Source organism: Anolis sagrei, chromosome 2 (assembly GCF_037176765.1).
Source record: "Anolis sagrei isolate rAnoSag1 chromosome 2, rAnoSag1.mat, whole genome shotgun sequence".
NCBI lineage: Eukaryota > Metazoa > Chordata > Lepidosauria > Squamata > Dactyloidae > Anolis > Anolis sagrei.
The window spans coordinates 75,407,066-75,420,608 of record NC_090022.1 but is presented as its reverse complement, the minus strand read 5'-3'; the positions used below and the strand labels follow the sequence as shown (position 1 = coordinate 75,420,608).

Genomic DNA, 13,543 nt, shown 5'->3' with positions numbered 1-13,543 from the left:
CCCCACTTGCGTGTGAGGGCTTTGAACTGTCTGGGGTGGAGATGCCACTCGTGGTTGTTTTTGGAGGACCTGCTTAGAGAGTCTGCCAGGATGTTGTCCTGGCCTGGTAAGTGGATGGCTGTGAGAAGGACATTCTTCAGAATGCACCACTCCCAAATTCGTTGTGAGATGTGGAGGAGCGTGCGTGAGCGTGTTCCTCCCTGTTTGTTGATGTAGTATTTGACAGAGGTGTTGTCTGTTACTATCTGTATGACATGATTGGATACAATGCGTGTGAAGGCCCGAAGAGCCTTCTCCACTGCCATCATTTCTAAGGCATTGATGTGGAGCTTCTGCTCTTGTGGGGACCAGTGGCCACTGATCTGGAATCCCTTGAGATGTGCTCCCCAACCTGAGTTGGAGGCGTCGGTTGTGAGGGACATGGAGGGGCGGGGATGGTTGAATGGCATCCCCGAGAGAACATTGTATTGCTTTGTCCACCATGAGAGTGACTGGAGGACAGGGGGCGGTGGTTTTAGGACCCGTGACTGGGGTTCGTGAAGGGTGTCGAACGCTTTGAGAAACCAACTTTGGAGGGGTCTCATTCTTAAACGGGCAAAGGGTGTTACATTTGTGGTAGAAGCCATATGGCCAAGGATAGATTGGATAGCCCAAGCTGATGTTTGGCGGGATTGTTGTAGGGTTAGGATAGCCTGGCACAGATTTAGGAAGCGATCTTCTGGGAGAAAGGCCTTCTGGAGTGTGGAGTCTATTACGGCTCCTATAAATTGGATACGTTGTGTTGGGGTCAGGTGAGATTTTTCGTGATTCACGACTAGACCCAGATCCTGCAAAAGAGATAAAGTATAATCAGTATCTTTGCACAGCTGTGACCGAGAGGATGAGCAAAACATCCAGTCATCCAGGTAAGGAAAAACTGTGATGCCTTGTTGGCGGAGATGTGCGGCTATAACAGACATGCACTTGGTGAACACTCTTGGTGATGTGGAAAGTCCGAACGGGAGAGAATTAAAAGAGAAGAATTTGTTTTGGACCGCAAAGGTAAGGAACCTGCGGTGGGAGTGTCTAATCGAAATATGGAAGTAGGCATCGCGAAGGTCAATCGTGGCTAACCATGAGTCCTTGGGAATGAAGGGAAGGATTTTGGGGAGTGTCACCATGCGAAATTTACGTGGTGTAATGAAAGTGTTGAGTTTACGTAGATCAAGGATGGGGCGTAGACCACCATCTTTCTTGTCCACCAGGAAGTAGCGGGAGAAAAAACAGATGTCTGAATCTTGTGAGGAAGTAGGCGAGATGGCGCCCTTTTGAAGGAGAGAGTGAATTTCTTCCCAAATGATTTGGGAAGGTGGTGTTAGCAATATATTGCCCACTGGGGGATAATTGTCAAATTCTATGGCATAACCCCTTTCAACGATGTCCAAGACCCAGGTGTCTGTGGTTATGGACTGCCATGCCGGAAGGAAGGTATGTAATCTGTCAAGGTATGTAAGTGGTTGGGTGTGAGGTGGTGAGGGAGTGTCGGTAAGTGTAGGTGTGCTAAAAGCGGCGTTTGTTGGTATTGGGGGGTCTGGTGCCACGGTACTGACCTCTGGAAGGCAGGGGTGGTCGTCTTGATGATGTAGAGGGGTTGTAAGGTCTCTGTCGTCCCCTGTAGAATGAGGTGTTGTAGGGCCTATTGTAGTATTGAGGGCGGTAATAATAGGAGCCCCATCGTTGGCGTTGGTAGGAGTATGGCTGATGGTCATACTTGTATACCGTTTGTTTCATTTCATGGGAGTGCTTTAATTGAGAGTCTGTTTCGGGATTGAAAAGGCCTGCCTCATCCATGGGGAGGTTTTCAATCAGGGTGCGTTGTGATTGAGAAAGGATAGCTGCTCTTAGCCAGGCGTGGCGACGAAGGGCCACTGATCCTGCAATAAGTTTGCCTGCGGTGTCAGCAATATTTTTGGAGAGGTCTTTTTGTAGGGAAGCCAAAAGGAGAGCTTCTTGTTTAAAAGCTGTGGCTAGAGGTTGTTCAGTTGGTGGTAATAGTTCTAAATAGGGAGCAATTTTGTTCCACAAGGCAGTCTGGTATACACTCATGTATACTCCATAGTGAGCCATGCGTGCAAAGAGGCATGCTGAGGAGTAGAACTTTTTGGCCATAGCATCCAATTTTCTTCCTTCCTTATCAGAAGGAGAGGTTTGGTTAATTTGAGTTGGTTTAGGTTGAGCATCAGTCACAACAGAATTTGCTTTAGGCATTTTAGCAAGCCATGAAGCTGAGGAAAGATCAATACGGTATAAGTTTTCAGGCCTTTTAGGAGTTGCCGGGACTGAAGCCGGGGCAACTCCATTATTTTTGAGAATTTTTAGCAAATAAGGTAGAGTGGGCAACACAGTGGATGATGGTTGTTGTTGTTCAGTAGAAGTAAAACATGGGTCAACTACCGTATCGGTAGGCTCTGGAGTCGCTAAGTTTAAGGTTCTAGGCAGCCTTATTAAAAGAGCTGAAAATTTTTTGAATTCTTCCAAATTTTTGGGGGAAGGGTCAGGTTCGAGTTGGTTGTCTAAGATGGCTGGTGTATCATCATTGGATTCAATGTCAATGGTTTCTGGATCTGGTAAGGGTGGGTTGTTGGGATCCTGTTCTGTTGGATGAGTCAAAGCCTCAGCTTGGTATTCTTGAGGCTGAGAGAGTGTGGCCGTGGGAGGCGCACGGGGGGGCTGGGGATATCTAGGATCTTCAGCATGAGAGGCTTCAAAGCCTCTATAATGGTCAGGGTGGTGAGGATAATAGAAAGGGTATGGGAAGGGAGGAGGAGGGGGATAAAGGTGGTAAGGGTAGTCTGGATATCCATACGGCTGAGGGTGGTCGGAAGAGCGAGGTCGGAGTCTCTTGGAAGGAGGGGAGGAGGGTGCTGCCGGTTCCGCTTCAGGAGAAGGGGATCGGCGGCGTCGGCGTGAGGATTGCGCAATCGGCGCAGCCGGAACCGGGGAAGGAGTTTCCCTCGGGCCCGAGGCTTGTGGAAGATTTGGGGATGGGAGGGGGGAGGCTTGGGAGAGGGGAAGCGGAGGCGGGGAGGCTGAGCGGCCTGCGCAGGTCTGGGCTTCCAGTTCCGAGGGAGCGAGGAGCTCGAGTGGAGGAAGGTGGGAGGGGTCATCCAGGTGGAGCATGGTGGGGAGCGGTTCCTGGAGGTGGATTGCGGAACCGGAGGAATGGAGCATCGGCTCAAGTCTGGGAGGGCTCAAGGACTGTGAGTCAGTGAGTTGCCGTCCCTTTTTTTGTTTACTCAGTTTTTCTTTCGGTTTCCCAGGCCTCGTGGCCTGTTTGGAAGATTTTTGCTTTTTTGCAGGCGGCTCCACAGAGGGAGCGTTTGCCTGATCCAATTCTCGCCTTTCCCCAGCGCGTGGGGAGGGAGGCTGAGAGGGCTCCAATATAGGGGATAGGGAGGGGGTGGGAAGGGATTGTGGAGCCAGAGCGCGCTCATAAAGCAGAGCTTTTAAACGGGCATCTCTTGTTTTGCGAGCCCTTGTGGTAAAGTTAAGGCAAATTTCGCAAGATTGGAGGTTGTGGGATTCCCCCAAGCAAAGGAGGCATTTAGAATGCCTGTCAGCTTCGGGGAGAGTGGCTCCACAAGCTGAACAGTTTTTGAAATAGAGGGAAGACATTCTAGCCTGAGGGTGAAGAGGAGAATGGTCAGCCGGTCCGAGTCGAGGGTTGGAGAGAGGCAAGGTAGGTCAGAGTCAGTCCAAAAGATAAAGTCCGTATAGAAATCGAGGAGAGCTATTCCGAGATGCTGCACGTTTAGCGCGGAAAAAGGAACTAGATAATGGCGGCGCCGCTCGGCGCTTATATCCGGGGGGGCGGGGGAATGGGCGGGGCCTAGGTGGCTCAAAATAATCATTTTTAATTCTTTAAACTTAGAAATGTTCCGAGTTTCTGCGCATGCGCAAGGAAGAACCCATAGGTGCGCATTTCAGGGACGACACGAAGAATAAACAATAAAACAAAACAAAATAATGCAATGAGAAATCAGTCACAATGTGTGGGCCTCGTGTACAACATAAAATGATAAAACTCTGGATGAGAAAATGAAAAAGAAATGTTTGTAAGGGATAAACTCGTAGGAGACAGAGTAGTGAAGACAGGCTTTCACACAGGCAGAAGGAAATACAGTAAGAGGACAACATTGTGGGAGGAATAACAAAAGGAGATACATGGTCACTCTCCGGAAGCGCAACGAAAAGCCAGGTTTTGAGATCCTTCTTGAAGGCTGCTAAGGTAGGGGCGGTGTACTTGATACAATTTTTTAAAAATATATACTGTATATTTATGGACATAATTGTGAACATCTTATTAGATATCATTAATTTTGAAATGGAAAAAATCATGCCTAATTTTTCTGAATGTTCTATAGATATTAAAATATATTGAACTTACACCATTACTCGTCATTTGTAGTGACATTGTCAGATTTACCAAAAATCTAGCTCAGTAATTGATGCTCTATCGCTGCCTCTCCAACACACCTTCATAATGAAAGCATGCAAACCAGTTCTGAAGTTCTGCAGTAGAACAAATGTTTTGTTTCATCTAACATCAGTGATATTATTTTGTGTTCCCAAGAAACTAATGCTGATTAGTAACTAAAAGCATAGCAATGGGTATACTGCATCAACATACCTGGACTGTTCTTTTTTTTTTTTTTAAGGCAGGATACAAATGAAAATACAATTGTTCCTCCCTATCTACAGATTTTGCATCCATAGATTCAACTATCCACAGCTTGAAAATATTTTTAAAAATCCAAAAAGCAAACACTGATTTGCCATTTTATATGAGGAACACCATTTTACTATGCCACTGTCTATAATGGCACTTGGTATGGATATGGGGTTCTGGAACCAAACTCCAGACGATTCCAAGGGCCCACAACAGCACAAGAACTTTGTTTGGCCTTGTGTGAATCAGGATTCACCATACCTGTAGGCAGCAGTAGGCTGAATTCCCTCAGCACTGGGGAAGATGCGATGCAGGTAATCATTTAGGAGCTTGCTGTTCACTATTCCTATGATAACCAACAAGAGACAACTCAGCGATGAACTATCAGATATTACCCAAAAAATAATCAGGTTGCCTAAATTCTATTTATTTATTTCAAACAATGTAAAGCTGTATAAAAGACATCCTTTCCTGGCAATGAAGACATGCCTCACATCAGGCAGACCATTATCTGTCTAACATACAATAGTTAGAATTACATCATAATAAATGAAAAACAGAAACCTGAAGATTAGGATTGCAGTTCTAATGAGATCTTTTCACAACCAGTAACTTACAACCCAAACCTGAGCATGTTTACTTAAAATTAAGTCCCATTAATTTCAATGGACAATCTGAGGTGGGCCTAGAATTGTAGTTTTTGTCTCTAAGGATCTGCCCCCACAAAAGTCTTTTCATCTACTATTTCCCAGCAGGTACAATAAACAAATGAAAAACTGTGCCTCTCATTATGGATGCTTATCTACTTCCAGATTGCTACATAAGAACATTAATAAAGTTTATCCAAGATGACATGCAGGAAAGTGATGTCTGAAGGAATCAAATAGCACATTACTGTACCTCCTGCCTCTCAAGGTTGTCAAGCTGTTATTTGAGTATTTACACATTCTCTTGAGTTACTTGGCAAGGGGAACTGCAGTATGCTGCTTGAAATGGCAGATCTGTTTGGCCTTCCCTTGTTACTTCTCTTTGCCTCTCTACTTCTCTTTACACATGCACACTGTAAATGTGCAAAGATCAGCATGGGGACAATGATAGACAAGCAAAATCAAAAAGAATTTAGAGGAAGTAGACAGAGAATCCTAACATTCTACAGCACTATTTGCCTTTTTCTCAGTTACAATTCAACATGAAAGCTGTAAGCTTCTACTGTCCCTATTTTTACTAACATACTAAGCAGCAATGATATTTAAAATTGGTCTATTCTGAGATGAGCAGGAACATCCATCTGCTTTAAATCATGACTCCGCAGATGAATATAAATTAATATTTTTATACAACAGACTCTTAGTAAACAATACTTATGGGGATTGGTAGATGCCAGATAAATGTAGTTTCTGGTTGCTTGAGAGTTACTATTAAAATAGGCCTAACTAATATTATACCCTATACAATATCATATCATAAACTCTGTATTGACCTGATAGTGATATTGAAATACTATAATTAAAAGCAAATAAAGACAGGCTTAGCTTATTATAAAAACTGAATTAAAAAACAGCTTTTAAAAAAGTATTATTTCTTCTATTTATTTATTTATTTATCTATCACTGGTTGCTTGAAAATTCCAGTTGCTTAAGTTGTAGTTAACTTAGAGTCTACTGTACTAAAATTCTCCTCATGACTATCTGTTGACCACAACTGAAGCTAGATTCACATAAACATTTTGTGTCACAAGGTGAATTTTGTGATTTCCTTGTAACAGAGATGCTTCTTGTAGTTTACAATGCAACGGTTCAGATTCATTTTGGGAGACTTTCTGAACACATGCTGACTTGCAATAAAATGATTCCTGAGACCGGGAAACAAGTACAACTCAACCAAAATGAAAATTAAAAAACAAAATGCCACTTTGGAGTGAAGAAAGGTTATGGTCTTACTCCCCACCCCCAGAAGAGTATTCCTTTTTTCAGCTAAATGTACTTAATTCCACTTTCCATTAGAAATTTGTTTTTGTCTCTTTGGATGTCATTCACTCTTCTGTCTTTCACTATAGTTGAAATCCTATTTATACGCTTTGAATGTACTGCACAGTAAAGACTCATTTAGCCAAACCCACAGAACATTATACATTCCTGTGATTACAGACCTAATAAGACTGTTTCTCTGAATACTTCATATGCCTGAAAACAAACCATCAGCCCTGTCTTTCCATCCTCCTCACAATGTAAGATAGTTTCATACTAACATGGTTTCAACTAGGTTGACTAATTACTAGCCCCAAAGAACATTTCAGAGATTTAAGATACAATCTTGTGCACCTTTACCTGAGGAAAAGGCAAGAGAAAATCGGTGGGACTAACTTCTGACTCCTTGAATCTTCCTGAAATAATGACTGATCTTTAGGCAGTTTTCACCTGAATTCTAGGTACATGCATGTGCATAATGGCTTTGGGGTGGTTGGGGCAGACTTTCTACCATCTCTCAGAGCCATTCATACTAACATTTTAGCTACTGAAAGTATTGGACCCCTGTCATATTTTGAATCTGGTCAGCCTATTTGGATTACATGCTGCTATCAGGTTTAGAAATTAAGATGATATTCCAATTATCTGTCATATGCGCCTTTGCTACTGGACTTTACAAGGGGACTACAATGTATCTGCTAACAAAGTGATAAAAGTAGGTCAGGAGGTAACTTTATTTCCACAGCTGAAGCTGGGACAAAGGTGTCATGACATTCTGCTAATTAGTATCTTTTTAAAAGACATACTGTTTTGGTCTACTGCCCAGCCAGCCAAGGTAATCTAAACATTGTTCCTACCTGCAATCTTGGACTTTTCTGGCTCTGTGCTTAACCTGTAATTCTTCCGAGAAAATGATGTGCCAGAACCTCTTGATGTCATAATTCAGGTCCGTGTGAATGGTCACTAACATCAAAGCTGAAAAGGGGAGGAAAATGAACTTATCAGAAATTAAATCATTTGCAAGAAGTGGAAAGGATGTAAAAGGTTTTTGCTGCCTTTCCACAAAATTGAAGGAGTAGCAGGGCAAACACACAAACAGTTTTGCATTTCTCCATTGCTCAGGCAACACATCTTTGTCCATAACCTTTGGCATGAAAAGCTGTGCTTTGAAGAATGTCCTGTAAAACCACCAGGTGTCTGGCTTTCTCCAGACAGTGTTAGACAGTTCTGGAGTTAAATGCAATTAACATTAATGCGTGGAAGTAGATATGCAGAAAAATCTACCCATAATTAACGTTATTTCATTTGGCACAAGCCAGAAACAGTCAGAAATGGTTACAAATCCCTAATAAAACTACAAAGCTAGCAAAAACAACCACACAAATAGAGGATGGAAGCTCACTGAAGACTAAACCATTAAAACTGTTCAAAACTGTGGTTTTATAATAAAGGCAAGGCACACCATAAAAGTGACACAGAAAGAACAATCTAACCTGAATATATGACTCACTCCAGAGAGTCAAAAATTATTTCAACAAACACATCTCCCTAAAACATACACATGCGCAACACACAGTACTACCTACAACAGTTCTAAATAACTGAAAATAAAAGACAGTGAAATCTGCATATATCATGATGGTAATACAAAGAGTAATACAGATGCCCAAGCCCTGTGCAGAGAACAGCAACATCCCAAAAGCTGACATTTAATCAGAAACATATCCTCTCCATTCTCATTACAAATTTCCATTGTCATCTTTAACTTACATTTGAACTTGTCCTCTCTTCCATATAATCTATTCCACTTATTAGGAAACGGAAACAGATATTGAGGAGTTTCACCTGTTTTTTTTGCTCCTAACTGTTATTGGTTTATCATGTCAAAATTCTGTATATGACTACCAGGGATTATTATTTTCTTTCACCAATATCCACTTTTCCTATAGTTATCATTTTGGTGCCAATCTTACAGATCTAGCCCTGCTCTCGATCCCACCACTCTTGCAAATGTGGTTGGTGGGGACGAGAGACAGGACCTTCTCGGCAGTGGCCCCCCGTCTCCCTAAGGATATCAGGTTGGCCACCTCCCTCCTGTCCTTTAGAAGACAACTGAAGACCTGGCTCTGGGGCCAGGCATTCGATTAGAGGCCAGCGGCAAAAGGAAAAGGAAATTTGGATTTTGCGATATGGATTCTCCCGGCTCGGCTTGGTTTTACTGGCACATTAATCTATTGTTAAATTTTATGGATGATGTTGTATAATGTTTTAAAATGATTTTATTGTGAATTGTAATTTTTATGGTATTTAAGCTGTTGGCATCCTCTGATGCTCATGTGAGGCCACGCTGAGTCCCCCTTGTGGGGAGAAGGGCGGGATATAAATATATGAAATAAAATAATAATAATAATAATAATAATAATAATAATAATAATAATAATGTGTGTGTTAGAAATAGCTGGTGGGCCTTATTAATCCCCCCCCCTTTTTTTTTTTTTTTTTTTTTTTTTTTTGCTGCTCACATATTCTCAGTAAGGGGTTCTAGAAGCAGCTATTCACCTTGCTTGTTGTGGGCTACAATAGGATCAGCTACATGAAACACCATTTTTCCAGCTGAATGCCACATGCTTCTTCAGCCTTCTTTTACCATCTTCAGAGGGCTGATGTTATTTTTAAAAAGTTTCCAGTTGGAGGGAGGACAAGAGGGGCTGGCCAGATATAGTCTTCATAAAAGAATATCTTTTCTCAGAGGCTTTGTCAAATGGGGTATAGCCGTATATGGCATTTTCACTTTTTCTTACAACACCAAAACCCAGGGTCATCAAGTAGAGCTGACTTGCAAGAGGTTCTGGACAGAATAAAGTACCGCCATAGAATTTGCTGCTATGACATGTGCTGATAATTACAAATTACAAAGAAGGGTGCTTCTACACTGCAAAATTAATGCAGTGTGTCACCACTTTAACTGCCATGGCTCAGTGCCATGGAATTCTAGGATTTGTAGTTTGCTAAGACACCAGCATTCTTTGGCAGAGAAGGCTAAATACCTTGTAAAATTACAATGCTTGTGATTATAAAAGCATTGAGCAACGGCAGTCAAAGTGGTGTCAGTCTTCATTAATTACACAATGCATATATTCCCTAAGACTGCTAGAAAAAGAAAATAGACAATTCACATAAGAAGATAAAGCTATCAATAGCTACTGGTTATTAGACCTATATGGTACATACAGAGCAACAGATGTTTCTGAATGCCACTTGCCTGGGGACTACAGTGATAGGTATTATCCTTATTACGTGCTTACGGGTATTCCAAAGGCATCTGATTGGGCATAGCATGAAACAGATGCTGACCTACACAGTCCTTTCATGTGATCCACAGGAGCTTCTCCTGTATTCACAGAGTGCACACAGACATACTTCCTAAGGAAGTATATGTAGGTCTGAGGCTTCAGTCCATTGCATGAAATAGCTATTATAAGGGGATAATATGAATAAATAGATACAAGACATGAAATTGTACTGATTACATTGTTATCTTGATTGCTGGTTTATCTTGATTGCTACATTAATTATGTGACAACATGCTAGCCATGTATTAACAGAATATAAACATGGAAAAGGAAACCATACAGATGTCAGTTTTGGCTTCAAGAAACAGATTTAGCTGAAAACCCACAAGACAGATTCCTCCCCTGGATTTTCTGAGGATGATTCAAGTTATGTTTAGGATTTGGCCACAGAACAAGCAACATGAATCTAACTCCAAAACAGCACTATAGCCCCTCTGTACAATGCATGTTGCAATCATTCTGGATCCAAGTGTTGTGAAAGCCAATTCCACACAGCGTGGGATAATTATATCCTTCTAGGTTTCCGCTGGTGACTCGGGGGGGGGGGGGGGGGGATTCCAACCATTAGCCTTTTTGCCAAAAATGTTCCTATAACCATCAGACCACTCTCAGGCTCCACCACAGGCTTTTCTACTGTTGGGAAGGAGTTGTACACTAACAACCCCATCATATGGGGTGTCTTACTCAATAGTTTACTTCAGGGTAAGCCACTTTAGAATCAGGCTATCATGTCTAGAATAGCAAATCCCACTGAACTCAATGCAGTTTATGTGTCAAAATGCATGCTGAAGATGACATCGAAAATCTCTTCCATTTAACCTTAGTTTACAAGGTACATCTGAGCAGCTTTGCTGCTTTGGCTGGATGGTGTGGTGTGCAAGGGACTGAAGTCACACCACTTTTCCACAAACAGCAGGACTCAAGTGTGGTGTCAATAGACAGCAAATGGATTTGGACAGGAGACACCCAATAAGCCATAAATAGAATCATAGAATCATAGAGTTGGAAGAGACTTCATGAGCCATCCAGTCCAGCCCCATCTAACACTCAAATACCAGGGGAATTCCAGACAGGAAACAATCAGAGCCAATTAACACCTTCCTGCAGATGATTCCCCGTGACAAGAAGCAGCCAGGCTTTGAAGCTGCAAGGCCACTCAATACTCAATACTAATCAAGGTGGCCAATTGCAACATACATACCTGCCTCCAACAGACAAGAGTTATTTCTCCCACCATGGACATTTCACATTTCTCACTTGTCTAGTTTCCAACAGATCTCACAAGCTCTGAGGAAGCCTGCCATAGATGTGGGCAAAACGTCAGGAGAGAATGCTTCTGGAACATGACCATACAGTCTGGAAAACTCACAGCAGCCCAGTGACAAGACAAACTTTAAGTACAAATCTGTCCTTCAACCAACTGGGTGTACAGGGATGACCATTTGGACACCCGACATAAAATTCTAATTCAAACAGGAATTTTTAACTCATTAAATCCTGAAAACATTTATTCTGCAATATAAATGTCCTTATCCTTCAGATAATCACTATGGCTGCTCTTTGCTGTTAATGAGTATATACATTTTGGGGGGACATCCTCTACTTACACACAGGAGCACAAAGGTATAAAACACAGGGGTCTGTGGGACAGGAGGTTATGAGTAGGGTCTGTTTCTGAGAAAAAAAACTGCCAATGCACCAACAACTCTGAGCATACCTTGAAATATGCAAGTATTTCATACAATACCTATGAAATACTTGCGTAAAGCCCTGTGAAATCTATGGCCTCTCCTTTAGTGACTTGAAGGCGCATATACAAACTGAGAAATGGAAAGTATGTCTGAGTATATCACCATGGCTGCTGAATTGCATAATTTTAATACTGAATGTAATTTTAAATGTTTGATATGCATTAATTTTAATTCAATTGATTTTAAGCTTAATGTTTGTATGTGTTTCAAGGCATTGAATAATTGCCATATGTAAGCCGCCTTGAGTCCCCCTTGGGGAAGATAAAGGTGGGGTATAAATTGGGTAAATAAATACATAAAATATATCACCTGGGAACATCTCTGAATGCACTAAGGAAAATAGATTGCTGCCCTAAAGAAACCAGATCCCATCAGACCTTGGAAACTAAGCAGGGTCGGCTCCAGTTAATATGTGGATGGGAGACTGCTAAGGAACACTAGGAGATGTAAGACTATATTTCAGAAGAAGGAACTGGCAATGCACCAGCAATTTTGAGTATTCTGAGCTCTGTGAAACCATGGGGCCACCCTAAGTCAACAAGCAACTTGATAGCACACAGACAGACTGAGAAATGGAACAGTGTATGTGAGCATATCACCTGAGAACATCTCTTGACTGCATTAAGGAAAACAGATTACTGCCCTAAAGACACTAAAGCAGGCATGAGCCAACTTGGGTCCTCCAGGCGTTTTGGACTTCAACTCCCACAATTCCTGGGAGTTGGGAATTGTGGGAGTTGAAGTCCAAAACGCCTGGAGGACCCAAGTTGTCCCATACCTGCACTAAAGACAGCTCCCTTCAGATCTTGGAGGCTAAGCAGGGTCAGCCTCGGTTAGTATGGAATGGGAGGCCGCCAGGGAACCTCCCTTGGACCTCCAAGGGAGGGACTGGCATTCACATCCTCCCGAGAAAACCCGGTGGCATCGCTGGGTGGCCTCCTTCCACAGGCGACGTGGAGGCAGAGTCAGGCGGGCAAACGAGCCTGTTTGGGAAGAGGAGCCTGAGGAGGGGCCCCAGCGAAGGGCCTCCGGGGCCTGGCGCCAAGGGGCAGGCGGGCAGGCAGGCAAGCAAGGGCCGGGTGGAGCTGGCCAGCCGCCGCCGCCGCCGCCTTGGAAGGGGCGGAGGGGGAGGTTCAAAACTACGGGCACCAACGGCAGCCCTGGCACTCCTGCTGCTGCTGCTCTTCCCTATTGACCTGATCGGGGCCTAGTCACCCGGCCTTGGACAGCAACCTGGGCCCGGCGCCTCGCCCCTTCCCTCCCTCCCTCCCTCCGGGGTCCTACGAAGAGGCCGTCAGTCAGTCAGTCAGTCAGGAGAGCCGGGCGCCCTCCGTCACTCACCGCCACCGCGCGACAGGCTCCCTCACTCGCTCGCTCGTGCGCCCGCCCAGCCCTGCCGGCAGCGGCTCCTCACAACATCCGCCCAACTACGGATCGCCGGCAGGGACACACCAAGCGCCAGGGAGACCCAAGTCGCTCCGCCTCCGAGCGCGCGGGCACCCTTTGGCAGCAGAGGCAGCAGCAGCAGCGTGGTTTCAAAATCCCGCTCCGCCCAAAGCGCGCGCACGGGCACGCGATGCCCCCTCCCCGCCCCTCCCCGCCCCGCCCCCCGCAGACCCATCTACTACATCGTAGAATTAAATGCAGTTTGACCCCACTGTAAGTCCCATCGCCTATGTTATGGAATCCTGGGAGTTGTAGTTTGGTGAGGCACACGAGCGCCCTTCAGCAGAGAAAGCTACACCGCTTGTAAAGCTACCACTC

At 43.9% G+C, this 13,543-nt stretch overlaps 1 protein-coding gene across 1 annotated transcript in view; it reads right to left on the bottom strand.

Moving 5' to 3' along the window:
- RNF123 (ring finger protein 123) overlaps positions 1-13,272 on the bottom strand; it is a 124,949-nt gene extending 111,677 nt beyond the window's left edge. Inside the window, exons 1-3 of the mRNA XM_067463638.1 lie at positions 13,121-13,272; positions 7,533-7,650; positions 4,970-5,054 (exon numbers count right to left, since the gene is read on the bottom strand). Coding sequence (XP_067319739.1) covers positions 4,970-5,054; positions 7,533-7,614 — 167 coding nt within the window. The 5' untranslated portion in view covers positions 7,615-7,650; positions 13,121-13,272. The remainder of the gene's footprint in view (positions 1-4,969; positions 5,055-7,532; positions 7,651-13,120) is intronic.
- Between the last annotated feature and the right edge of the window lie 271 nt (positions 13,273-13,543).